This window comes from Notolepis coatsorum, assembly GCF_963971535.1.
Source record: "Notolepis coatsorum genome assembly, chromosome: 1".
NCBI lineage: Eukaryota > Metazoa > Chordata > Actinopteri > Aulopiformes > Paralepididae > Notolepis > Notolepis coatsorum.
In genome coordinates this window covers 237203664-237228729 of record NC_140165.1, presented here as the reverse complement: position 1 = coordinate 237228729, position 25066 = coordinate 237203664, and the positions used below count along the sequence as shown (strand labels likewise).

Below are 25066 nucleotides of genomic sequence, written 5' to 3'. Positions count from 1 at the left end.
TATTGTTTTATTTATTTATTGTTGTTAAACATTTGGTCAGTTAAATGTTAGGCGCAAGGCAGTTTTGAATATCTAAAATCTTCCACAATCTTCTAACAATCTTGTGCAAACTAAGGTGTTCAGTGATAACACATTGTCCCTCTGTAAAAACATACACAAATCCACTAAGCCACCGTTTTCATTGTCATGGACAAATGTCTTTCTCTGCAGAGTTAAGAATGCCTTTGATATACTGTGGACAATATCAAATATTTGAGAAGGCTGAAATTATGAGTAACACTTAACACTTAAGGCACATTGTGATCCTTGTGGTCAAAAAGAATAATAGAAATTACACAAAAACTGAACGCATAAAACATTACTGAATGAATACAACTAAAGAGGAATGATAACCTATGTACTTTCAGATCTGCCGTGAAAATATTTCCCAACCTGGTCCAACCAGAGAGTCTGAGTATAAAACTACTATACTTCACTACAAAAGATCTTAACAAATAATTTAATCTTGTGTTGAGTCTTAAAATGTTATTTTTGTTAAGACAAGCGAAAACATCCGACTAAGGCTAAGATCATGTCACTAGCTTACAACCCAGCTTGTCAGCAGATATTTAGAGAGATACACTTATTTCAAGATAAGTTTACAAATAAGTGAAGTGATCTTACATCAGCAATATATTTCATTTTCTTTTACATGAAAAATTATTCCCAAGAAAAATTATCTCCCTCAGTACAATATGAAATAGAATTACTCTATTTCCTTTATTCTTTGCAGTGTTTGTTGTCCCCATCAACTTGGGTAGAGTGATATAGAGATCTGACTGGAACACCCTGCGTTTGAAGTGAACAATTATACAATCTTTATTTACGACCACGTGTTGTGATTGGATGAGAGTATCCAATGAGTGCTTATAACCGCGATACAGTACTAACCTCGAGTATGTTACTACGTATGAGTCATGTTATCTCCGCCCTGCGACAACCTGGGGAGATCATGTGTTTGGTCGCATGCATCTGTCTGTCTGTATGTGATTTTATCCATCCACAGGTAATTCCGTGAACTACATGGCTGATTTGGAGGAAACGTTGCACAGAGGCAGGCCAAGGACCTGAATCCAACAACACATATTTATTCTTTTAATATTGCATACACTATGAAGTTACACCTTTTGCACACCAGATAGCTCTCTCCCACCTGTGTTGCCATTGCATTGAGTGGCATGTTACACATTCCTGTACTAGGCCACCTTCATCATGTTATCAACCAGGAAATGCTTGCGTGATACCTAGTATAAAAGTAATCTATATATGTGGCACCTGTTTACAACATGCCACAGTGAGCCTATAGTCGTTGATAGACCTATGACGCAGACAAACACACTGATCGCTATCTAATTAGAGTCATTAGCATTATCGTTAGCATGCTAGACGGTAACAACGATTCTGCCCATGCTTCTTCATCCGTCACTCACTTCCTGTTTCCTGTTTACACATTAGCATGCTAACGTTAATAATTACAAACACAAACACACTGACCGCTCTCCAATTATAGTTATTAGCATTAGCATGCTAACGCTAGAGGGTAAGAACAATTCTGCCATGCCTCTTCGCCTGTCACTCACTTCCTGTTCCCTGTTCACCCCAGCTCTGCTTCGTGCTTGGAACCCGAGTGCCACCTAGTGGCTAAGACTTCCGGTCTGGGTTTTTCATAATAGAATAATGCCTGTCACTCCCCGTTTACTCCAGCCCTGCTTCATGCAGTGAGATCTGCCTTTATTGGTCTATGCTGCTGTCCGCTGAGCGCACCTTTCTAGTTGTTGACATAATTTTGTTATGTCACCTCCCAATCACCATAAAATGAATTGAACTTTTTATTGTGCCTTTCTATAACTGTTTAATATACCTGTCCTTGTTCAGGCAAGATGATTCATAACAGATAACCCTCCAAGACTCTGTTCTCATGCCCCTCCCAAATGCACACACACACACACACACACACACACACACACACACACACACACACACACACACACACACACACACACACACACACACACACACACACACACACACACACACACACACACACACACACACACACACACACACACACACACACACACACACACACTACAGAGTCAATACATAATATAGACACATTCAGTGACAATCCCATCCCATTACAGTAACCTCTGTTAAAGCTCTGGTTTACTTAAATAAACAAATCAACACCCAGACTATCCCGGTGATCTGTCAGAAGAGATGAACTGTGCCAATCGTAGACATCCACTGTGATCAATGCAGGATACTGAGAGGTCCCTTAGCAAAGGGATTTAGGCCGCACCTTTGGGAAGAGCTGGGGAGGAAAAGAGGATAAACAAATCATTCCTGTTTCTTCTAGTATGGATGTAGTGACCATGAAATGTTCGTGGACCATGCTGAGGTAGACACATGTAGGTGGTGTGATGTAGAGCAGTTTCTAGTGTAAAGTAGAACTTGCACACTTTATTGGTCCCGAAAATAGATCCCTTAAAGTGTGCAGGTTCTACGTTCCACTAGCGTCAACCATCGTGGAGATAGTAGGGGTGTAACGATGTGAAAATTCAATAAGAATTTAGCTTTCGGGGTCACAATTCGATTTGATTCGGTTTTAACTAACCTTTTTAGGCTATTCTACTTGGTTGTGAACCATTGGTTTAGCCTCTTAACGATCGGACGGGCCATCGCAAGTCGCAGCCCATTTGCCCTTGTCTGTCGGCGTCAGGCTGTGTTATTGTCTATGAACCAACACATCGGTTGAAAGCTAAAGCGTTTGATTGACACCTTACTTGGCCTATTACTGGCTTCCAATTTCGGGTTCTAAGACCAAACAGCCAACGAGCATCAGTTTAGAAAAAGTCACCACGTCCGGTTTTGCCTCCCGGTGAACGGACCAGTCACCTCTGACGGTGAAAATGATTGACCGTTTTTGTAGCCAATGAAATTATGGAAATGACGATATATGACCTGAGGGATATTTCCGAGGATAAATGGAGAGAAGAAGAAGTTTAGAGAAGACGTTCCTGCGCGAGCGAATGCATTGGTGCCAACGGCCATTTTGGGTAAAAGTACCAATATATGCCATTAGAAAAACATGTGTAACACACTCATTTTCTTTGGTATTGTTATCAACTTTGGATGTGTACTAGATAAGACTTCAGGCTATGGACCCATTGTGTTTTCCAGCTAATACCTCTCAGCTGGAACTCATTTGCAGGCACCTGTTTGCTGCAAATCAGTGTGTTCAAACCTCTGTAACTCTTTTACATTAGCACTTCAGTGATTCCTGTTGTGGAAGAACATTTTAAATTTCAACACTATTGTGAATATACATTTCTCTTTTTTTCCTTTACATTTTCAATTCTGTATTGTATCGGGTGGGACCATACGATATTTGGCCCTCAATAACGATAATATCACGATATCTGCGATAATCAATATATTGCAAATAACATTTAATCTACGATACAACACGATAACTGAAGAAGAAAAAATACCCATAAAAAGGCAAAAAGCATTTATTCAGAGAATGAAAGCTTATCAGATTATTTAGTGTGCATCACAAACTGGCCAATTGTCCATGAAACAATGCAAAACAAATTGCCTAGTGTATAAATAAATATATACACCATTTGTTTTATCAAATAAGATGTTTTCAGTCTGTTCGCCTCATTGCAGTCATAAAAATGGGATTGTCAAGCAAAAAAGGATACATCGTTATTATTATTATATATATATATTATTTTTTTATATATACATTTCAATAATTTGTCGCAAGAGGAAGCACAACGATATATTGCATTATAAAAAAATGTGTCCCACCCCTAATTGAGATAGTTACACCCCCTTATAAGCACGTGTCTCTTACCCCAAAGTAGTTGTTGGGCACGAAGCCCTCCCGGCCGCAGAGCGAGGCCCACCACCAGCCCACCCCCTCAGGCTTCTGCAGGATGGTGACCATGTCGCCCTCCTTGAAGCTCAGCTCGTCGGGCGCCTGGGCGGGGTAGTTCCACAGAGAGTACAGCACCCCGCTGTTATCCAGCCCCATGGCCTCCTCCACACCTGGACGCCGACGCAGAGATAACGTGCAATATAGTCAGTGAGGAAGAGGAAGGTACCAGAGCACACAGATCATCTTTAGAGAAATATCTACTAATGTTTCTGTGTCTTCTTCAGAGTGATACATAGTTCACTAGGGGTGGGGGGCGATAGAGCCTTAACCCCTTCACCACCACACTACAGAAGGTTAACCCTTTCACTACCACACTAGACGGACCTTTCACTACTTTCTGTAGTGTGGTAGTGAAAGCATTAGCCCTTTGTAGTGTGGTAGTGAAAGGGTTAACCTTATGTGGTGTGGTAGTGAAAGGGTTAACCCGTTTTAGTGTGGTAGTGAAAGGGTTAACATTCTGTAGTGTGGTAGTGAAAGGGTTAACCTTCTGTAGTGTGGTAGTGAAAGGGTTAACCCTTTGTAGTGTGGTAGTGAAAGGGTTACCCTTCTGTGGTGTGGTAGTGAAAGGGTTAACATTCTGCAATTTGCATACCGCCCTAACAGATCCACGGAGGATGCCATAGCCCATGTGCTGCACACAGCAGCATCACACCTGGACAAGAGGCAGGGGAACTATGTGAGAATGCTGTTCATTGACTACAGCTCAGCATTCAATACCATAGTCCCCTCCACACTCATAGCCAAGCTCAGGGACCTGGGCTTGAACTATGACCTCTGCCAGTGGGTCTTGGACTTCCTGACGGGCAGACCCCAGGTGGTAAGAGCAGGCAACTGCACCTCCTCATCCATCACGCTCAACATAGGGGCCCCCCAGGGCTGTGTTCTGAGACCCCTCCTCTACTCCCTGTACACACATGACTGCGTGGCACAGCGGAACAACAACACAATCATCAAATTGGCTGATGACACAGTAGTGGTGGGCCTGATCTCTGCCAACGACGAGAGGGCCTACCTGGAAGAGGTAGAGAATCTGTCACAGTGGTGTCAGGAGAACTGCCTCTCCCTGAACGTCAGCAAAACAAAAGAGATGATTGTGGACTTCAGGAGGTCGGGGGTCAAGGACTACAGCCCCCTCAGCATCGACGGGGCACCGGTTGAGAGAGTGAACAGTTTCAAGTACCTCGGAGCCCACATATCCGAGGACTTGACATGGACCACACACATTGACAGTGTTGTGAAGAAAGCACGACAACGCCTCTACTTCCTCAGGCGCCTAAGGAAGTTCCAAGTCAGTCAGAAGATCCTTAGGAACTTCTACTCATGTACAATAGAGAGCATCCTGACTGGCAACATCACCTCCTGGTTTGGGAATAGCACTGCACAAGACCGTAGCAGACTACAAAGAGTGACACATTCAGCCGAACGCACAATTGGAGGGGGGCTTCCCACCCTCCAGAACATTTACAACAAGCGGTGCAGGGGGAAGGCTAAGAGAATCATCAAGGACTCCAGCCATCCGAACAACTGCCTCTTTGAACTGCTGCGGTCAGGCAAGCGATACCGGAGTCTTAAGGCGAGCACAGAAAGACTCAGAAGAAGCTTCTATCCCCAGGCCATCAGGCTGCTCAACGAACAATAAACACTATGCAACAACCATCAAATGCACACAGCACACACATCCACATGCACACACTCACTTTAAACAAACAACTCACTGCAGCACCCACTTTACACACTTTAGAACACCTAAACACACTTTACACTTTATATTTATTGGTAAAGGATTTGCACTACAACTCGTACACCTTACTGTAAATTGTACCTAAATTGTACCTCATCCCATTTCTGCTCTGCACTATATAGTATTGTATATTAGTACATTGCATAGTATATTGTATATTGTATGGTAACTCAGTTACTTCTATTCTGCATCGAACATTGTACATATGTCTATACTGAACACTGTGACCTCTATTTTTACTTCTATTTTACATGCTATACTATTTTATTTCATACTTATCTTGTCTAGCACAGTCTCTGGAGCGTAACAGTAAGAAGCATTTTGTATAAAAGTATTCTGTACTGTTCTGTATGACAACTATTAAAGAAACTTGAACTTGAAACGTGTGGTAGTGAAAGGGTTAACTCTTTGACGTGTGGTAGTGAAAGGGTTAACATGTAGTGTGGTAGTGACAGGTTATATTTCGTATTGCATCGCGTCCCGCTCTGAGCCTTACGAGATACTCCTATCTCCTGTGATACCTAATGTATCTCCCACGAACAAAAACACATGCACCCCACCTGTATGGGGCCCCGCCCCTTATGGTGGTACCGCCCATATAACCATGACCCTGGTCATGAAACACCCTTCCTCTATTTTCGTCCCAGCGTATTGGATGCGTGCACCATACGAGCTAGCGGAATGAAAAGATTAAGGAAGATTAATAATGTTGGAAGCTTACCGGAGGTTGCTGGCCCCTGGCATCTTCGACGCATGTTTTCGGCGACACGACGGGCCTGTGATGTTCCTCGTTTGATGACTGCACATCGAGGTTCAGCTGTACAAGGCTGGCTGTCGGGCCAGCTTGTACTCAGGTAGGCCCTGTGTCTTCAGGCATGGGTATTAGTGTTAGTAATGCTGGTTTGTGTTGTTAACACAACCTTGTTGTGTGTTGGCGCCAGGGGCAAGATGGTTTGGTGAACGTTCTCTGCAGGGAACGGTTTCCAAGCTGTCTTGGGCGTGCTGCTAAAACATCTAAAGCTATGCTAACATGCTATCGCTACTGCCGCATGCTATCACTACTGCTAATTGCTATGCTGTTTTAATGTCTCCGCCGTGAGATGTTGTCACTCTCCCGCCTCTTGCCCGGTTCATCAATGAAGGTCAGTCGGTAGCTGTTGTGGGGTTTTGAGTTCTATTTACCTTTTTCGGGTAAATGGGTTGACAACGGGGTAGGTCGTGGCTAGGTTCTAGCCAGGTATTACCTTGTGTTCCGACGGGGTTTGTTGAACGGTGTTCCCATCTGGGTTGGCGTCGGGTAGTGGGGCTATGGGTCCAGCCGACATGGTAAACATGTTGCGTGTCTGTGCACAGGCAATTGTTGTCTTGGGTTCCACATTGCCTGGCGTTAGGCTGCAGTAGTATAAGGGCAGGGCCGCTTGGGAGAAATGTGAGGCCCTGTGCGTTTTTAGACGCGAGGCCCCCCATCTCCTGGGGCGGCCCTGTGTAGGGGGCTATTGTTTCATTTTGTCACTCTGCTATGAGAAGGTCTGTCTTGCTACAGCTTTCTCTCCTCTCAAACCATTCATACTGACGGTCAATCGGTATACTGGGGGAGTAGTGCGGGGGGGGGGCTTTGTTTACCTTTTTTGGTAAATGGGCTAAACTAGGGCTGGTGTTCTGTTGTGAATATTTTGAATGAAGACGGGTCTGGTCCGTCTCCCCTTAAACTTTGTGTGTATGGGTTTGCTCATTCTACAGTTTTTGTGGTTTAGCTCTTTTATTCATTTAACCTTTTCATGGTCCACACCACAGTGGAGGGTGCTGTTTGCAATCACCACTGGTGCTCCATGTTAACGTCAGTCCTTTGTTTTTGATATATTGAAACAATGCCCCGCCCGGCCGACACCATGGGTCGGCCTGGCGAGTGGCTGGTGGGCTGTTAAGGCTTGTACCGCCACGGTATGGAATTGGCAACGATTAGAACTGTGTTCGAATTGGTGTTTTTTCTATTAAAGAAATGGTGTCTGGTGGAGGGGCCTTGAGGGCCGGCCGACGTCGACACATCGCGCAAGGTTGTTGACGTTATTAGCTTTGACCCAGCCGCAAGCTATAACCGCTCAGGGTTCCCCTCTCCGCAGGGGATTTTGGTCTTCTGCTGGAGCGCGGGCGGTATTGTCCTAGGCCCTACACCGCCTCACACCGCGCAGCCAGAAGAAGAGAGAGCACGGCCTCATCAGCGGCGATGACAGGGCCCTCGACAGGCGGCCATGTTTCCCCCGCCAGTGGTGCCCTGGTTGGTGAATCGACAGGGTATCGCGAGGCCGACAGTCTTGGCGGCCGAGGGATCGGCCATTTTGGGTGATTTCGGTGTTGGTAAACCACTCCGTCGTCATTTTGCCGCGAGCAGCCCGCTCCCCGCTCAGTCCGCTTTCTGTTACCCTCAGAAGCGGGGCTCTGGGTGTGTTCCTTTGGCTGCGGGCCGCGAACCTTCTTGAAGCGTATGCGGCCCCATTCTTCGCTTCTCATGGAGACAGGGGCTGACACCCAGTTGATGGCTGAGCCTGGGTCTGTCCGTGAGAATGTTGTGCTGTCAAGCGGCTCCCACACCTTGAACTGTGTTGGTTGAGCCTGGTGTTACGTCTGTCAACTTAAGTGTTGTCAGCAGGGGGGCTCGAAACCTTTTGAGGCACACAGTGCGGGCTTCCCCGGCCTCGCCTTCGCCAGGCCAGGTATCATGTTGGTGCTCCCACTCCTGGAATATTGGCAAGTGGTCGCAGCTCACATGGTTTGGGGTGGTAGTGATATCACTGCAGGGCTACGGTGTGTAGGAACCCATGGGGGCCTTACACCTTGCATGTCCGGCTGCAGAACAACTCCTTCAGCATGTTCTGGAGGGGTGTTCAGTGGGGGGGCTTTTTTGATCGGAAGCCCCCCGTATCAGACAGGCCCTTTTCTGTCGGGGTTCCCCCTTGGGTGCGATTGCCTCGTGGGTGGTGTCAGGGTCAGGTGTTCCGACACGGAACGCGCTCCTCGCACGATTCCAGGGTTGTCTTCGCACAGCGGGGGGGACCGGGCCAACTATCTACAGTTCCTGGCGGACCTGCGCCACGTGACGGCGGGTGCGTTGGGAGTGTCGTCACATATGACTACGGCAGTACCATATGTCGAGGTAGATGGAGAGAATGGTGAGGCGGGGACTTGTGTTTACACAACCCCACCCGTTTTCAGGTTTGGTACAGACCCTGTTGTCGGGGTCTCCAGCAGGGACAGCTCTGGTCGACGAGATCCAATCTCTGTGGACGAAGCAAGCCATCGTCGTGGCGTTCTCCTCCCGGTGTTCTCTGCCCGAGAAGTCGGGAGGGAGGGGTGTAAGACCCAGGCTGGACCTGTCCCATGGGAAGGTTCAGCATTTTTTGGATCATCTCCTACCTGTTGAACACTGTCAGGTGGGGGTCTGGTTCTCCTCCATAGACCTGTAGGATGCGTATGCGCATCCCCGATCTTCCATCCTAGGGCTTACCTACGCTTCCTTTGCAGGGTTAGCGTATGAGTACCAGAGGCTGCCGTTCGGTTTTCTCTGGCTCCCCGCATCTTCACCAAGTGCGTGGAGGCCGCACTGGGGCCTCTGCGTCATCCGGGGTTACGGAGTGTTCTGCCCTGATGACGTTCTGGTCCTTCGCGGTCAAGGTGGATCGTCAGGTCTCGTACCAGGCAGGTCTCTACCAGCCTGGGGTTGCTGTAGACTGGATGTAGAGTATTCCTCTTCCCAGTCAACGGTTGGAGGGCTATGGGCATCCATCTCAGAGCGTGTTGTCAACACGCTCGGGAGGTTCCGTCCTAGGACGGTTACGGCGCTGTCTCACGTCGCGTTTTCACCGACGCCTCCCTCGCTGGTGATGCGTCGGGCCAACGCAGTAGGGGGCAGCTGGCAAACCATGCTGCCCGGTCTGCGCTACGTTCAATGTGTTGGTGTTGAAAGCGGTCCTTCTGGTCCACAAATGGTGTTGATCAGGACGGACGATACGACGTCAGTGTCGTGTATCGACAGACAGGGAGGAGTACGCTCCCCCTGTCTGCACCAGGCGGCGGGCGGCTGGCTATGGGTGTCCTCCATCTGCGCGGCCTAAGGACTCCCCACATCCCCGGCAGGGAGAATGTGGGTGCAGGTGTACTGTCGCGGGGCGGCCCTCATCCTGACGGGTGAGGATTGCGTCTGGACATGGCCAGGCAGGTCTGGGACCGATGCCGTGCCGCCAGGGATTCTTCCCCATACATCTGTTAGGTCAGTTGTTGGGACGGGTACGTTGAGGGGCGCAGGTTCTTGATCCTGATGGTGTTACCATCTGGAATGCGCATGCTCCCTCCACTGTCGCGCTTACGCGGGCAGATGACGTATGTTCCAAGTGTGGTGTAAGGCGGGGGGCCAGGACTCAGTCTCCTGCCCCCTGGTTGCTGTCCTTAGTTACCTCCAGTCTCTCCTTGATAGACTGTCGGCTTCGACGGTGAGGGTATATGCAGCAGCTATATCCTCCTATCATGAGGGGTTTGAGGGGATGTCTTGTTCAGCCACCCTCTTGTGAAGCGTTTCCTGCTTGGCGCTCGACGCGTTAAGCCGGTGCAACGCTCCTTGGCTCCGACTTGGGATCTTCAATTGGTCCTCGGTCGGTTGTCCTTGGCCCCGTTTGAGCCGCTCGAGCGGGCGCCGTTGGGACAGCTGTCCTTCAGGACCGCGTTCCTTCTGGCTGTCACTTCCGCTAAACGCGTAGGTGAGCTCTGTGCTCTCTCGGTACATCCAGAGTGCCTGTCTTTTTGGACCGATTGCGGTGTCACTCTGCGACCTAATCCTGCTTTCGTGCCTAAGAATATCCGGAGTTCCTTCCGCTCCCGGGATATTGTGGTTCAGGCGTTTCGTCCTCCTCCTCACACTGGTGAGTTAGATGCGGGCCTTCACCTGTCATGTCCAGTCCGTGCTTGGGGATTTACCTCAGCCGTACTCAGGATTTCAGGGTTACCGACCAGCTTTTTGTCTGTTACGGTGGGGCTCGTGCTGGTAAGGCACTGTCGGAGCAGCGCCTGTCCCATTGGTTGTGCGAGGGTGTTACCCTCTGCTACACGCTGGCTGGGCAGGATCCCCCTGGGGGCGTCAGGGCGCACTCCACTCGTGGGGTGGCTGCCTCTGCCGCTCTCCTGGGTGGGGCCTCGGTGGAGGCCATCTGTGCTGCAGCTTCATGGTCCTCCCCGGGCTCCTTTGTAAGGTTTTTCCTCATGGACATGACCGGGGGTTCTGTCTCCCAGGCGGTTCTGGGGTCTGTGGCCTTTCCTGCTTCCCGTCCTTTGGTCGGGTAGCAGGAGTGTATGGGTATGGGCCGCAGTGTGTTGAGTCACACGTGGTTCCGCCTGTACGGTGTGTTCAAGGGGTTCTGGCTCCCTCTTGTTCGCATTCAGGTGGAGTTGACTGCGCCCCCCCTTCGTTAGGAAGGATGGGGTGACAGGGCTCCCCGCACCCCTTGATGTGGGCTTACGGGTCCTCAGGGGGTACATCTGTCGGGTCTCGCGCCCGCTCTTCCCCATTATCTCGTAAGGCTCAGAGCGGGACGCGATGCAATACGAAATATAACGATAGGTTATGTAGATAACCTAGTTATATTAGTATTGGCTAAGCGTCCCGCTCTGCGCGCCCTGAGTTCCCTCTTGAGGGATCTTTTCCTGGGACGGGTTTTGGCGAGGAAGGGTGTTTCATGACCAGGGTCATGGTTATATGGGCGGTACCACCATAAGGGGCGGGGCCCCATACAGGTGGGGTGCATGTGTTTTTGTTCGTGGGAGATACATTAGGTATCACAGGAGATAGGAGTATCTCGTAAGGCTCAGAGCGGGACGCTTAGCCAATACTAATATAACTAGGTTATCTACATAACCTATCGTTAACCATCTGTAGTGTGGTAGTGAAAGGGTTAACCGTCTGTAGTGTGGTAGTGAAAGGTTAACCTTCTGTAGTGTGGTAGTGAAAGGGTTAAACATCTGTAGTGTGGTAGTGAAAGGGTTAAACATCTGTAGTGTGGTAGTGAAAGTATATAGTATACTTGACAATAAGTATATAGACCAAGATGGCCACAAAAAAAATAAAACTAAATAAAACTAAATAAAACATAATATAACAAGCTGTAAACAAAGAAACAAGAGGAATTCATATACAATTATATAGGATATAATGTGTTTTGTCTCAAGTGCCATGCTTTCTCCAAAAATCCTGCAAAACTGAAAATCTCCTCCACAAAAAACCAACTCAACATGCAACTCTCAGACTGCCAAAACAAATCCGGATTTACAAATTGAATTCTCTCAAATAAAGCCCTCCTCAAATCGGTGTACAAGGGGCAGTGAAAAACAAAATGATATTCATCCTCCACCACTCCCAGATCACAGAGAACACACAACCGCTCCTCAGGTTTACCTTGGAATCTACCCACTTCCACAGCCAATGGAAGGGTGCCAGGCCTCAACTGGGCACACAGAGACCTCCGTCTTCTCTTTAAGTTTAACATTACATAAGGTTCAGTAAAATACTCATCTTTAATTTCAACATATTTTCTAAGTTTAGTGGTAGTGAAAGGGTTAACTGTCTGTAGTGTGGTAGTGTTTCCACCTTTAGCCATAACCGCTTTCTTGCATATTTTGCAAATGATTGTTCTTTGTTGGAGGTTTGACGTCTTGTAGCCAAACCACTTGACGGAAGCTACTAGATGCTGACGCGCTGATCTGACGCGCTGCTCTGACACGCTGCTCTGATGCGCTGCTCTGGCTTTCAGCCGCGCTCATGCTTGTATCGCTCTGGTGACGAGAACGCTGTGGGCTGCTTGCTAGGATGTGCAAATGTGTCAACACGTCATCACCCCGCTATATCGTTAGTATATGCAACTTTTTCCCCCGTGTAAAAATGTATACCGTAATTATTGTGAACGATATGATGTGACAACAACACATTACATGACTGTCTATGACGGATCTGCATGATGTCTTACATTAAATGAGGCTCTTATTCAGACTGAGTGCATTCAGTTGCGTACTGGTGTGTATGTGATCTTCAGGTTTTCGGTCCATTTGAAAAGGTAATCGCTTATAGAGTACTGACATAACGGACCAATGTCATGTGTAAAATCATGTTAGTGTCGATAATCTCCTTCCCTGTTTTTGAATAATCCAACAAATCATCACTGTACCATTTCTTCCCTCAATACCATTGTATTTTAATCCCATTGTGGGATTATATCTACTGTTATGGATAGTCTACTGTCTAATGTACTGTACAGTTTTCCGCGGGTGTTTGAATGTTCGCTATGAGTCACCATTGGGAGTAAGGTTACTATCTATGTTAACTCATATTTATCTATTAATTAGATCATGATGGATTCAGTCAGAGCCTGTCTATTTGCTTTGTCTAATTGCAGTGTGTTTGTTTCGTTTTAAGTGTGTTATATATTGTTTTTCTATATGTGTTTTGTCAAAATATTGTGATGAGTGTGAAGGTATATCTGTTGTGTTGTCACCATGTAAGTTAGTGGACCCCAGGAAAGATAGCTGCTGCTATGCAAAACATAATGTGGATCTGAATAAAACAAACAAACAAAGTGTATATGTCAATGTGTGTTAGATTGTACTGCCTCTGCTCATCCTGTCCCGTCCTGTCCTGTCCCATCCCATCCTGTCCTGTCCTGTCCTGTCCTGTCCTGTCCTGTCCTGTCCTGTCCTGTCCTGTCCCGTCCCGTCCTGTCCTGCCCTGTCCTGTCCTGTCCTGTCCTGTCCCATCCCGTCCTGTCCTGTCCTGTCCTGTCCCGTCCTGCCCTGTCCTGTCCTGTCCTGTCCTGTCCTGTCCTGCCCTGTCCTGTCCTGTCCTGTCCTGCCCTGCCCTGTCCTGTCCTGCCCTGTCCCGTCCTGTCCTGTCCTGTCCTGTCCTGTCCTGCCCTGTCCTGTCCTGTCCTGCCCTGTCCTGTCCTGTCCTGTCCTGTCCTGTCCTGTCCTGTCCTGTCCTGCCCTGTCCTGTCAGACCATGGCTCCTTGTTACAGAGACACACCCGTTGTATCTATGTGGCAATTCATAGAATAACAATTCACTCGCAAACAACGGGTGACTGCATTCAAATAACAAAGTGATGATCTTTCAGTGATGAAGCGACAGATGACGACAGTGGCCACCGAGCTGAGGCATTGCGCCATATTGGCAGGCGGCACACGTCAGAAGAAGACACTCTGCTGCTTGGACTTATTCCATCCAGACTGTGATTGTTGTAGTGCAGATGCGAGTTGTTTTATTGCACTGCACTATTGCACTATTTGACTCTGTCTATTTATGCTAATTTGTGTAAGTGATGGCTATTTTATTGCACTACTTTTATTACACTTTTGCATTGCTCTTATTCCGTCTATTTTATACTCATTCAATGTCTGCACTTTATGCATTGCTTTTATTTAGTCAGAAACCTGCTAATAGTCAGAAATCTATTTAAGTTTGTTTCGGGAGGTTTCTATTGTAAATTATCAGAATGATGCCAATTTTATGCTCATTTTATGTCTATGTCTTTTATGTCTATTATCATGTCTACATCACTGCTGTGAAGCACTTTAGGCTGCAATTCCTGTATGAAAGGTGCTATACAAATAAAGTGTATTATTATTGTATACATAATTTTTTTATATAAAGTAAAATATATAATATAGCTCCTTTGGATGAGACGTTAAACCGAGGTCCTAACTTAATTCGAACCCAGGGAGCCTATCGCAATCAAATTCCCAATCAGGTCTCTGACGTCAAGGCCACCTAATCATGCCACCCCCTTAATTGGCTGATATCAATCCCTGTCTCCTGAGCCGTTCAGCCATTGTGTAGTGTGATGTGTGCCTAGTGCCAGTGTATGGCAGCCATTGTGCCTGCGTAACCCAAGGTTGGGTGCTACACAGTGGTGGTGAAGGAGGCAATTCCCACCCTACACTATAAAGCGCTTTGAGTGCCTAGAAAAGCACTGTATAAATGCAACGATCATTCATTCATTCAGTGTGACCCATAACAGTGTTGACCTCCTCACCTTTGAGGAAGCTCGCACACTCCTCGTACCCCACGGCGTAGGGGTCACATTTCTGCGAGGCGATGGCTCCGTCGCTGTGTGTCATGGCCATGACCGCAGCTCCATTCCTCACCAGGAACTCACACAGGGGGCGGTCGTTACAGGAGGCCGCGCAGTGCAGCGGAGTCCTGGAGGACGGGGGACCCCAGAGGTTATACACATGTATGGTTTCTCTAAGGAATGGAATCACTTTAGATAACTGAGTCCTGGAGGACGGAGGACACCAGAGATTATACACATGTATGGTTTCTCTAAGGAATGGAATCACTTATAGATCAAATAAACAAGATAAAAACGTATACTATCATGCACTCTTCCACTAAATAATCTTCCTTGTCTATATTACTACCTACTATACTAATATGTCTCTACTACTATGCACTCAACACTGCAGCACCCAAGTTTCAACACTGTTTGATGAACATTGTTACTCAGCTGAAAGAGTTGTACCCTTCCTGCTGACCTGTCGTACAGAACTTTGTCACTTTGGATCATTCAGCTAAATGACTAAAGGTAAATGTAAATAGATAACTGATTACCTGGCACAAATTGTAACGGGTAACCGAGTAATTGGATTAACCCAAATTCAGCAACATTTCTGTGATCTGATAACTGTGTTTGTATGTTGTTATTGTTGTTGTTGTTGTTGTTGTTGTTGTTGTTGTTGTTGTTGTTGTTGTTTTGTTTTGTTTTTCTTTTACATAAATTGTGCTACCATGATATTTTTATAATCAGATTTCTGTGTTCCCGTTACATGCAACCAATAACTCCTCAACCCTGCACACATCACACTATATCTAGTTTCATTTGTGTTATGAAACTAGATATAATATTAAATTAAAATGGACAGTGATATAATTGGGGGGCAGCGGTGGCCTAAAAGGTCAGAGAAGTGTGGCTTGTGACCGGAAGGTCGCTGGTTCGACCCCCCCTGGACTCGGCAGGATAAATCGGGCCGTGAATGAATAACGCTCTCCCCTCCCTCTCCCACTGAAGTGCCCTTGAGCAAGGCACTTAAAGCCCAACTGCTCCAGTGGAGCTGGCTCAGTGGTCGACAGTGTGTGTGAATGTGAAGCAGGGCGTTGCTGAAAAAGAGCATTATTTCGTACTCAGAACCTACCTTGGGTAATTAAAGTTAAAAAAAATATATAATGGAAAGATAAAGTGAGGAATTATACAATAATTTGTTTGACATAGAGATTGGACAAGAGGCATTCCTGAGTACTTATAACCACAATATGAACTGGTGCCTTACAATCTGACTCCACTGTGTTTACGTTTGATTAATTCAATAGATTACAGTCACCTGTTGTATTATTTTACATTGTAACTGCTAAAAATCTAAATCTAAAAAGAAAAGATTTGTAGCTACAAAATAACAATAACGATTTTTCTTTCCGGAGGCGCAAAATTAAAAGATCAAAACCCATCTTTGTTTAATGTTTGAAATTATTCTAAAAAAGTGTGTATAAAAGCAACATTCATAATCAGTGTGAAGCTCTGTGAGGCAAACATAAGCAGAGTATTTGTAAACAAAAGCGAGCAGACAGTAACTTCTCAGGCGGCTTTCTAGCTTCAAGCGGTAATCCAGGGTCCTGATTTTTTTCTCAGAGTACAGTTTTGTTTATTCAATTATGAAAATATACCTGAAAATCTTTCACATATCGGACAGCGCCCAAAACGACATAACGCACCTTTAATTACAACACCGGTCATTAGAGAGAGACAGGACTGGAGGAAAAGAAGAAGAAAGAAGCCGCTCACCATCCGTGGCTGTCTGGGGCGCTGACGTTGGCCCCGATCCGAACCAGGAAGTCCACCACGGTGTAGTGCCCCCCGCAGATGGCGTTGTGAAGTGCAGTGATGCCCTCGTCGTTGGGCTGGCTGGGGTCACTCATCTATGGAAAACACACGCTACAGTCAATCACCTTCAAGCGATCGCCGTGACTTCGCCGTGACTTCTAGAGAGGACTAGAGCTTCGAGGACAGAGAGGACTAGAGCTTCAAGCACGAGGACTAGAGCTTCGAGGACAGAGAGGACTAGAGCTTCGAGGACAGAGAGGACTAGAGCTTCGAGGACAGAGAGGACTAGAGCTTCGAGGACAACGAGGACTAGAGCTTCGAGGACAGAGAGGACTAGAGCTTCGAGGACAACGAGGACTAGAGCTTCGAGGACAGAGAGGACTAGAGCTTCGAGGACAGAGAGGACTAGAGCTTCGAGGACTAGAGCTTCAAGCACAGTGTGGACTAGAGCTTCAAGCACAACGAGGACTAGAGCTTCAAGCACAACGAGGACTAGAGCTTCAAGCACAACGAGGACTAGAGCTTCGAGCACAGTGAGGACTAGAGCTTCAAGCACAACGAGGACTAGAGCTTCGAGCACAACAAGGACTAGAGCTTCGAGCACAGTGAGGACTAGAGCTTCGAGCACAGTGAGGACTAGAGCTTCGAGCACAACAAGGACTAGAGCTTCGAGCACAGTGACTAGAGCTTCGAGCAAAACGAGGACTAGAGCTTCGAGCACAACGAGGACTAGAGCTTCAAGCACATAGAGGACTAGAGCTTTGAGGACTAGAGCTTCAAGCACAGAGAGGACTAGAGCTTCAAGCACAACGAGGACTAGAGCTTCGAGCACAACAAGGACTAGAGCTTCGAGCACAGTGAGGACTAGAGCTTCGAGCACAGTGAGGACTAGAGCTTCAAGCACAACGAGGACTAGAGCTTCGAGCACAGTGAGGACTAGAGCTTCGAGCACAACAAGGACTAGAGCTTCGAACACAGTGACTAGAGCTTCGAGCAAAACGAGGACTAGAGCTTCGAGCACAACGAGGACTAGAGCTTCGAGCACATAGAGGACTAGAGCTTCAAGCACAAAGAGGACTAGAGCTTCGAGGACAGAGAGGACTAGAGCTTCAAGCACAGAGAGGACTAGAGCTTCAAGCACAACGAGGACTAGAGCTTCGAGGACAACGAGGACTAGAGCTTCGAGGACAACGAGGACTAGAGCTTCAAGCACAACGAGGACTAGAGCTTCAAGGACAACGAGGACTAGAGCTTCGAGGACAGAGAGGACTAGAGCTTCAAGCACAGCGAGGACTAGAGCTTCAAGGACTAGAACTTCAAGCACAGCGAGGACTAGAGCTTCAAGGACTAGAACTTCAAGCACAGCGAAGACTAGAGCTTCGAGGACAGAGAGGAGTAGAGATTCGAGGACTAGAGCTTCAAGCACAGTGAGGACTAGAGCTTCAAGCACAGTGAGGACTAGAGCTTCGAGCACAGTGAGGACTAGAGCTTCAAGCACAGCGGGGTCTAGAGCTTCGAGGACTAGAGCTTCAAGGACTAGAGCTTCGAGGACTAGAGCTTCAAGGACTAGAGCTTCGAGGACTAGAGCTTCGAGCACAGCGAGGACTAGAGCTTCAAGCTCAGCGAGGACTAGAGCTTCAAGGACTAGAGCTTCGAGCTCAGCGAGGACTAGAGCTTCAAGGACTAGAGCTTCGAGCACAGCGAGGACTAGAGCTTCAAGCTCAACAAGGACTAGAGCTTCAAGCACAGCGAGGACTAGAGCTTCAAGCACAGCGAGGACTAAAGCAAAAACATTTCATATATTTATTATTATTTGATTTCATCTCCTGACAGCAGGCCTGCCCCCCAAAAATGTAATACCTGCGCAAATGAACTACTTTTGAAAGACTTCTTCAAGTTGAGTATTGTGAATTTAAGACTTTTTAATACCCCGCGGATACCCTGAAATGGAAGATATTTTGTACTTTTACTGGTTTTCCACGGCGCTACGTCTCTGAGCATCACACTCACACACACCTCCTGCACAGCCCTCTGCACAGTCTCCAGCTCTCCCACCAGAGAGCCGTCCAGCAGCAGCACCAGGGGGCTGAGCCGAGCCCGCCGCCCAGAAGCCTTGCGCTCCCGACTGGCCCGCCGCAGGATGGAATGGTAGTTCTGGGGAGACACAGAACAGAACGTCGTCTTACCCACAGGAAGTCACGCGCCTCGCATTTAGGGTTCAAAAGGTGCACCATGTAGTTCGGGGGGAAAGACATTTTAAATTCAGAGAAGTAAAGACAATTATTCGTTAACTGAATAGAGAATCTGTCCTCGGAGAGACACAGAATCGGACACAGTTTGAAGATGGAACGCTACATGAAAAGCTACCGTTTCACTGCCGTTGTTTACAATGTCAGGGCCCACAATTATGTTTATAAACACATTTTCTATTCTGAGAAGTATCATCAAGGTTTAGGCTATTTGGTTCACAGTGCCTCAAAATGATCTGTTTTTGATTCATGATAACATTAGAATAGTAGCCTAAATGTGTTTTGTAAACTAATTATAGGCTCTGAAAAATTAAACAAAGCGCTCCCCGAAACGGCACAGTGCACCTTTAAAAGGTTATGTCGTGCCGTAACCCTGTCATTTCTCACCCTGTGGTCGTGTGGGACCGGCGTGGCCGACAGCCGGGTGGAGAGAGGGGAGGGCGGGGTGGCAGCGCTCACGTCCTCCTCCGAGGAGCTGCTGGTCCCGCTCTCCTGCTCCCCCTTGTGGCGGCCGCCTCTCCTGCGGAAGAGCTTGTTGATGAGATGCTTGTACTGGTTGGGCTCGTAGTGGGAGGCCTTCTTCAGCGGCTGAGACTGGTCCACGGAGCCCCGTCTCTTCAGGGCCCGCGGGATCTCGGCGCGGATGCGGAGCACCTCCTCCAGGTCGGGGATCTCCTGGATCTCCTGGGCCTCGGGGGCCACCATCGGCTGCAGCCGCGTGGGGCTGAGGGGCCTGGGGGCCGGGGCCGGGGCCCGCTCCGCCTCCTCCCGCTCCGCCTCCTCCTCCCGCAGCCTCTCCAGCGTGCCGGGCGACTCGTGGATCACGGGGATGTGATGGACGAGGTCCAGTCTCTCCAACTCGTCCTCTATGTCCCCGGGGTTCAACACTGTGGAGACGAGAGTCGAAACGAAAGACACAGCGGACATCGTAAGTGTCCTTGTTTGTAATAATGATAATAATAATAATAATAAACATTATTTGTGTAGCACCTTTCATAGAGGACTCGCAGCCCAAAGTGCTTCACAGCAGTGATGTAGAGAAACAAATAGACATAGGCATAAAACGAGCATAAAATTGGCATAATTCAGAGAATTCAGTCTTACACTGTGAACGGAACGTGCAATAATGTTAAGATTACTCACTTGTGCCTTGTATATATCTTCTAACATTTCTTTTTAAGATCTCCTTATTTTTTAGCATTCGCTTGTATTTAAGTTGTTCATTCTAGTTAAGTATTGTGTGATTGTGTGATCTGTGTGATGTTGTGTAGGGCGGACTAGCAAAGTAAGTTTTTCATTGTACGGCAAACTGTCTGTTTAACTGTGTGCACATGACAATAAATCATCTTGAATCTTGAATTGACATTAAAAATCTATAAACAAGACTATTAGCAGGTTTCTGACCAAACAAAAGCAATGCATATAAAATAAGCAGAATAAGAGCAATGCAAAAAGTGTAGACGAAATAAAGGGAGTGTATTAAAATAGCTCCATTTACATACCATTTTATAATTTATTATCGATACTTTTAGAATAATGGCCTGATGCCGTATTTTCTATAATTTTATTCATTAAAAAATAATATTTTCCATGTTCTTTCATCTAATATTATATTACATTACCTTTCATGATATTTTAGGCTTTTGCCGTGGTATCGTATTAGAACCGATATCATGATACTTAGGCTGGTATTGGTATCAAAGTTAAAATTGTGGTATCGTGACAACACTAGTGCAGTGCAGTAAAATAACTCTCGTCTGCAGTATAACAACCACAGTCCCGATGCAACGGGTCCAGGCGGTAGACGCGTCCCGTACCTTCCCCGTAGAAGGCGGGCTGCCGCAGCTCCGGAGGGGGGTACTGCTGAGGGCGCATGGGCTGAGCGAACTCCCGGAAGAACTCCCTGGGCAGGGGCATGGGCTGCGGGTACATGAGCATGTCCCCCTCTCCCTGGAAGCGGGCGCTCTGGGACGCGGCCCAGTGCGGGTTCTGGAGACGCATGATGACAGAGAGCGGGATGGGCCTGCGCTGGTGGGCCTGCTGGGGCGAGGGGGGCATGGAGATGCGGGAGATGATGGGCTGCGGGTGGAAGGGGGAGTGGGGCGAGGGGTTCATGTCCGGAGGTACCGTGATGCGGGCGTTGCGTGGGAGAGAGGCGTGCACGGGCGCGTGGTGCGCGGGCGCGTGGTGCGCGGGCGCGTGGTGCTGACGAGGGAGACTGTCCTGGAGAAGAGGGGAAAGAACGAGGATGTGAATAAATTCACCCAGGTGAAATATAATAATAATAATAATAATAATAATAATAATAATAATAATAATAATAATAATAATAATAATAATAATAATAATAATAATAATAATAATAATAATAATAATAATAATAATAATAATAATAATAATAATAATAATAATAATACACTTTATTTGTATAGCACCTTTCATACAAGAAGTGATGTAGACACAAAATAGATATAGGCATAAAATTGGCATAATTATAGACAGACATAAAATTAGCAGAGAGTTTATATTAAAACCTCCCGGATATATTTTATATTAGATTTCTGTCAATCAAATCTATGAAAAAAAACGATAATAAAAAAGTAAGATTGTAATAGACTTCTGTTATTAAAATCTATAAAAAGAAAAGAAAAAAGATTGTAATAGATTTCTTGTTGATTATGATAGATTTCTGACATAAAAATATATAAAAGACTATTAGAGGGGAGCTCCCGTAGCTCACCGCATATCTCGGCGCTATTTCTGCGTCGGGGAAAACCGTGCTCGTCACGGATCTGGGGGACATGAGTTCGATTCCCGGACCCGCCGTCATTTCTCAGAATGTCTTCCCCTGCTCTACATCCCATTTCAACCTGTTTCTGTCGGTCATGCTTGACCAGAAAAGCGATAAACGCTAAAAAAATAAAGTTAAAAAAATATATATATATATTAGAAGGTTTCTGACAAAACCTGCTAATAATAATATATATTAAATATATTATTCATGCGTATCTTATGCATTAGCATTAGAACTTGAATTGATAGAATGGACATTCCCATTCAAATCTTGCGCAGGTTCTACCCCTCTTCTTACAAGTTGTCATTAAATTATGAAAATGATGTGCATATTATATGGGCCGCTGCCATTAAGGCATTATGGGAAATTAGTTTACGTCTTCTCCAGTATTAGACACCAATTTCCTCTCTGTGCGTTCAGTAGAAAGCTATCCGCCTGCAAGATAGCCTAGCTTAGCACAAATGAAGGGAAGCGGATGCGGACCAGCTAGCCTAGTTGCTGGCCAAAAACACCCCTCCCTGAGTTTTAAGCTAGGATAGTGGTCCATATCCGCATTCCATTCATTTGCCCTAATCTAGGCTAGCTTGCAACCGGATAGCTTTGTACTGAACAGACAGAGAGGAAACTGGTGTTTATCTTCTTGTCTCTTGAGAAGACACTAAGCGCATTTCCCACAATGCTAGCGTGTTCCTTTAAGCACGTGTGGGAAAATAAGACAACAATAAATACCCTTTTGGGGTTAGGGGAGGGAGGAGGGCCGTCTAGGTTGGACTCTCTCCAGTTGCTGTTTGGCACGGACGGTCTCAGCCACTCTGTCTCTGGCGATGGGAAGGTGTTCGTTAACAACAAAGTATACACCAGCGCACACCAGTGGCAGAGAGCCAACGCTCCTGAGGTTACTTCTGCTTTGAAAGGATTACACAATGGCCTGGATGAGGTCATGTCAACTCACTGTCGTAGGCGTGGTGAGGCTTCTTCTCGTAGGACGCGTCCAGATCCGTCTCGTTCCATTTACCGTGGCCCCTCTGCCTCAGCATGCTGTCATCTGAGAGAAAGAGAGAGAGAGAGAGAGAGAGAGAGAGGAGAGAGAGAGAGAGAGAGAGAGAGAGAGAGAGCGCATAGTTTACATAAAGAACTGAGCAACTAACTCCACTTATTGATGCAGTTAATCAGTCTTTACCACCACTGTGATTTCATACTGACTCCTGTGTGTATGGAACTGTATAGCACATATAGATCCACTAACCGGTCGGTTTGAAAGTGTGGTTTCTGGGCAAGGTGTTGGACACGGGGTGGCTGATGGGACGAGGAGAGGGGCTCCTGTCCCGCCGCGGGGACCTGCGGCCCATCTGCGCGGCGTCGTAAGGGGACAACAGGACGGGGGACGGATGGTTTGGAGACGCCAAACCGTGGGAGTAACTGTCGGCTCCGGAGCGGGGCATCTGGCCGTGAGGGCCCGGCGCCGGGGAGCGAGAGCGGGGCATCGGTGAGAGAGAGCGGGGCATCTGGGCGTGAGAGCCGGGCACCGGGGAGCGCATTTCCCTGCGGACCTGTGGGGGAGTGAGGGAGGTGTAGACGGGGGAGGCGGGGCTGGTGTAGATCATGGGGTCCAGGGGGCGCGGGGCTGTGGAGCTGGGGGAGAAGGGCGTGGAGCCGTTATCCCAGGTGATGGTGGTGGTGGGGGGGGAGCAGCTGAGAGGCCGGGGCTTCTCTCTAGCGATCACAGAGGCCATCTGCAAGGAGAGCAGAGGTCAGGGAATGGTCAAATGGTAAATGGTGCATTTTTTTTTTTTATCCACTTTTTCTCCCATTTTTCTATATTTTCTCCCATCCCAATTTCGTATCATCCAATTCAACCCTCCCCTGTCACGAACGCTGTTTCTTGCCTCCCACAAGCCGGCTGCAATGTGGACTAAGTCATACATAGCACAAGTCCCCTCCGGTACTTGAGGTAACAGCAGTCGCATCTTTTCACCTGCGCAGCTCGATCTCTCAGTGTCGAGGAGTAACGCGTGGGAGGCTCACGCTGCCCCCGACACTTCCTGATTCTACTGCGCAGGCGCACCAACCGACTTGTAGGAGTCGCTTGTTCACAACGTTCGATCCCCACCCTTCAGTTTTCCCTCCCCGTAATACGGCCAATGTGTATTACTGCGGACGACCAGCTAAACTGAAAACAATGTGGAGAGCTGGATTCGAACACGCAAATCCTAGCGTCTCCACACTGGTGGCGAGTGCCTTGCCCACTACACCACCTAGCCGCCCGTAAATGGTGCATTTTATATTGCGCTTTTAACCAAAGCTTTACAATTTTGTTCCTCACATTCACCCATTCACTCACGCATTCACACACCGACGGCGGAGGCGACCATGCAAGGCGCCAACCTGCACATCGGGAGCAATTAGGGGTTAAGTGTTTTGCTGAGCCACTGTCGCCCCCTACCGCATAGTACCGGAAAGTACCACATAGGACAGAAAAGGACCATAGAGTTGGCTATTCACTGAGCGAATTGAAGCTTGCTTCTGGGTCCCGGAAACAGAAGCTAGCGATGGGAACACACACGCCGACTCTCATCTCTGGCGATGGGAAGCTGGTTTCAATCTACTCAATGTGCATGAGACCCTGGTTTGTTTGTTTGTTTGTTTGTTTATTAACACAGTTAAACAGAAGTAAAAACAATACATAATAAGTTATAACGATTGTGAAGGAGAAGTTAGAAGCCTAGAGGCTTATCAAGAACGTCCCCCGTTTTATAAAATCAAACATACAAAAATACAAGAATATGCATATTATAAAATACCAGAATACATTAAAAGATTCGTGTTAATACAAACATACATACACACAGTACATACATGGATATACTGTGTACATAATAATATATAACAACCCACCCACCTGCCTATAAACCTACCCACCCACATAACCAAATGCATACCTACATGTATGACCTGTTATCTATCTACTACTTTTGGATGAGAATTTCTTTGTAGTTTGCTTTAAAATAAGCAGAGATGGAGATTTCCTCAGCATAGGATCAGCTGCATTCCAAAGATTGGACCCTCTATACCTCACTGAGAACTGCCTAAGTGAAGTACCACAATAAGGTATATGCAGGTCCCTGGACTGACGTGTAGCATATGAATGGACATCTGAATTAAAAGAAAAAAAACTATTAAAACCATTTGGTAGATTGTGATCATGAATGCATTTAAATATACATATCTGTAAAGAATTAACCTCAGACACAGTCAGAATGTTTAGTTTCTTGAAAAGAGGAGCAGATGGTTCAAATCGATCTGAGAGGGTTGCCAGTCTAACAAATCTTTTTTGAAGTAAAATAATTTTTTGAAGATGAGATGAATGAGTGCTAGCCCAAATTATGTTAC

The 25066-nt window shown here is 47.0% G+C and overlaps 1 protein-coding gene across 1 annotated transcript; it reads right to left on the bottom strand.

Annotated features, from left to right (window-relative positions):
* Nucleotides 1-23409, bottom strand: ppp1r13l (protein phosphatase 1, regulatory subunit 13 like; the record flags this gene model as incomplete). Its single annotated transcript, XM_084309325.1, has 10 exons — nt 1-2353; nt 3905-4098; nt 14792-14958; nt 16595-16728; nt 18650-18787; nt 19270-19769; nt 20700-21105; nt 22406-22494; nt 22629-22721; nt 22923-23409. The coding sequence occupies 10 exons, from the start codon at nt 23407-23409 to the stop codon at nt 2318-2320; spliced, it is 2244 nt and encodes a 747-aa protein (XP_084165451.1). The 3' UTR covers nt 1-2317.
* Between the last annotated feature and the right edge of the window lie 1657 nt (nt 23410-25066).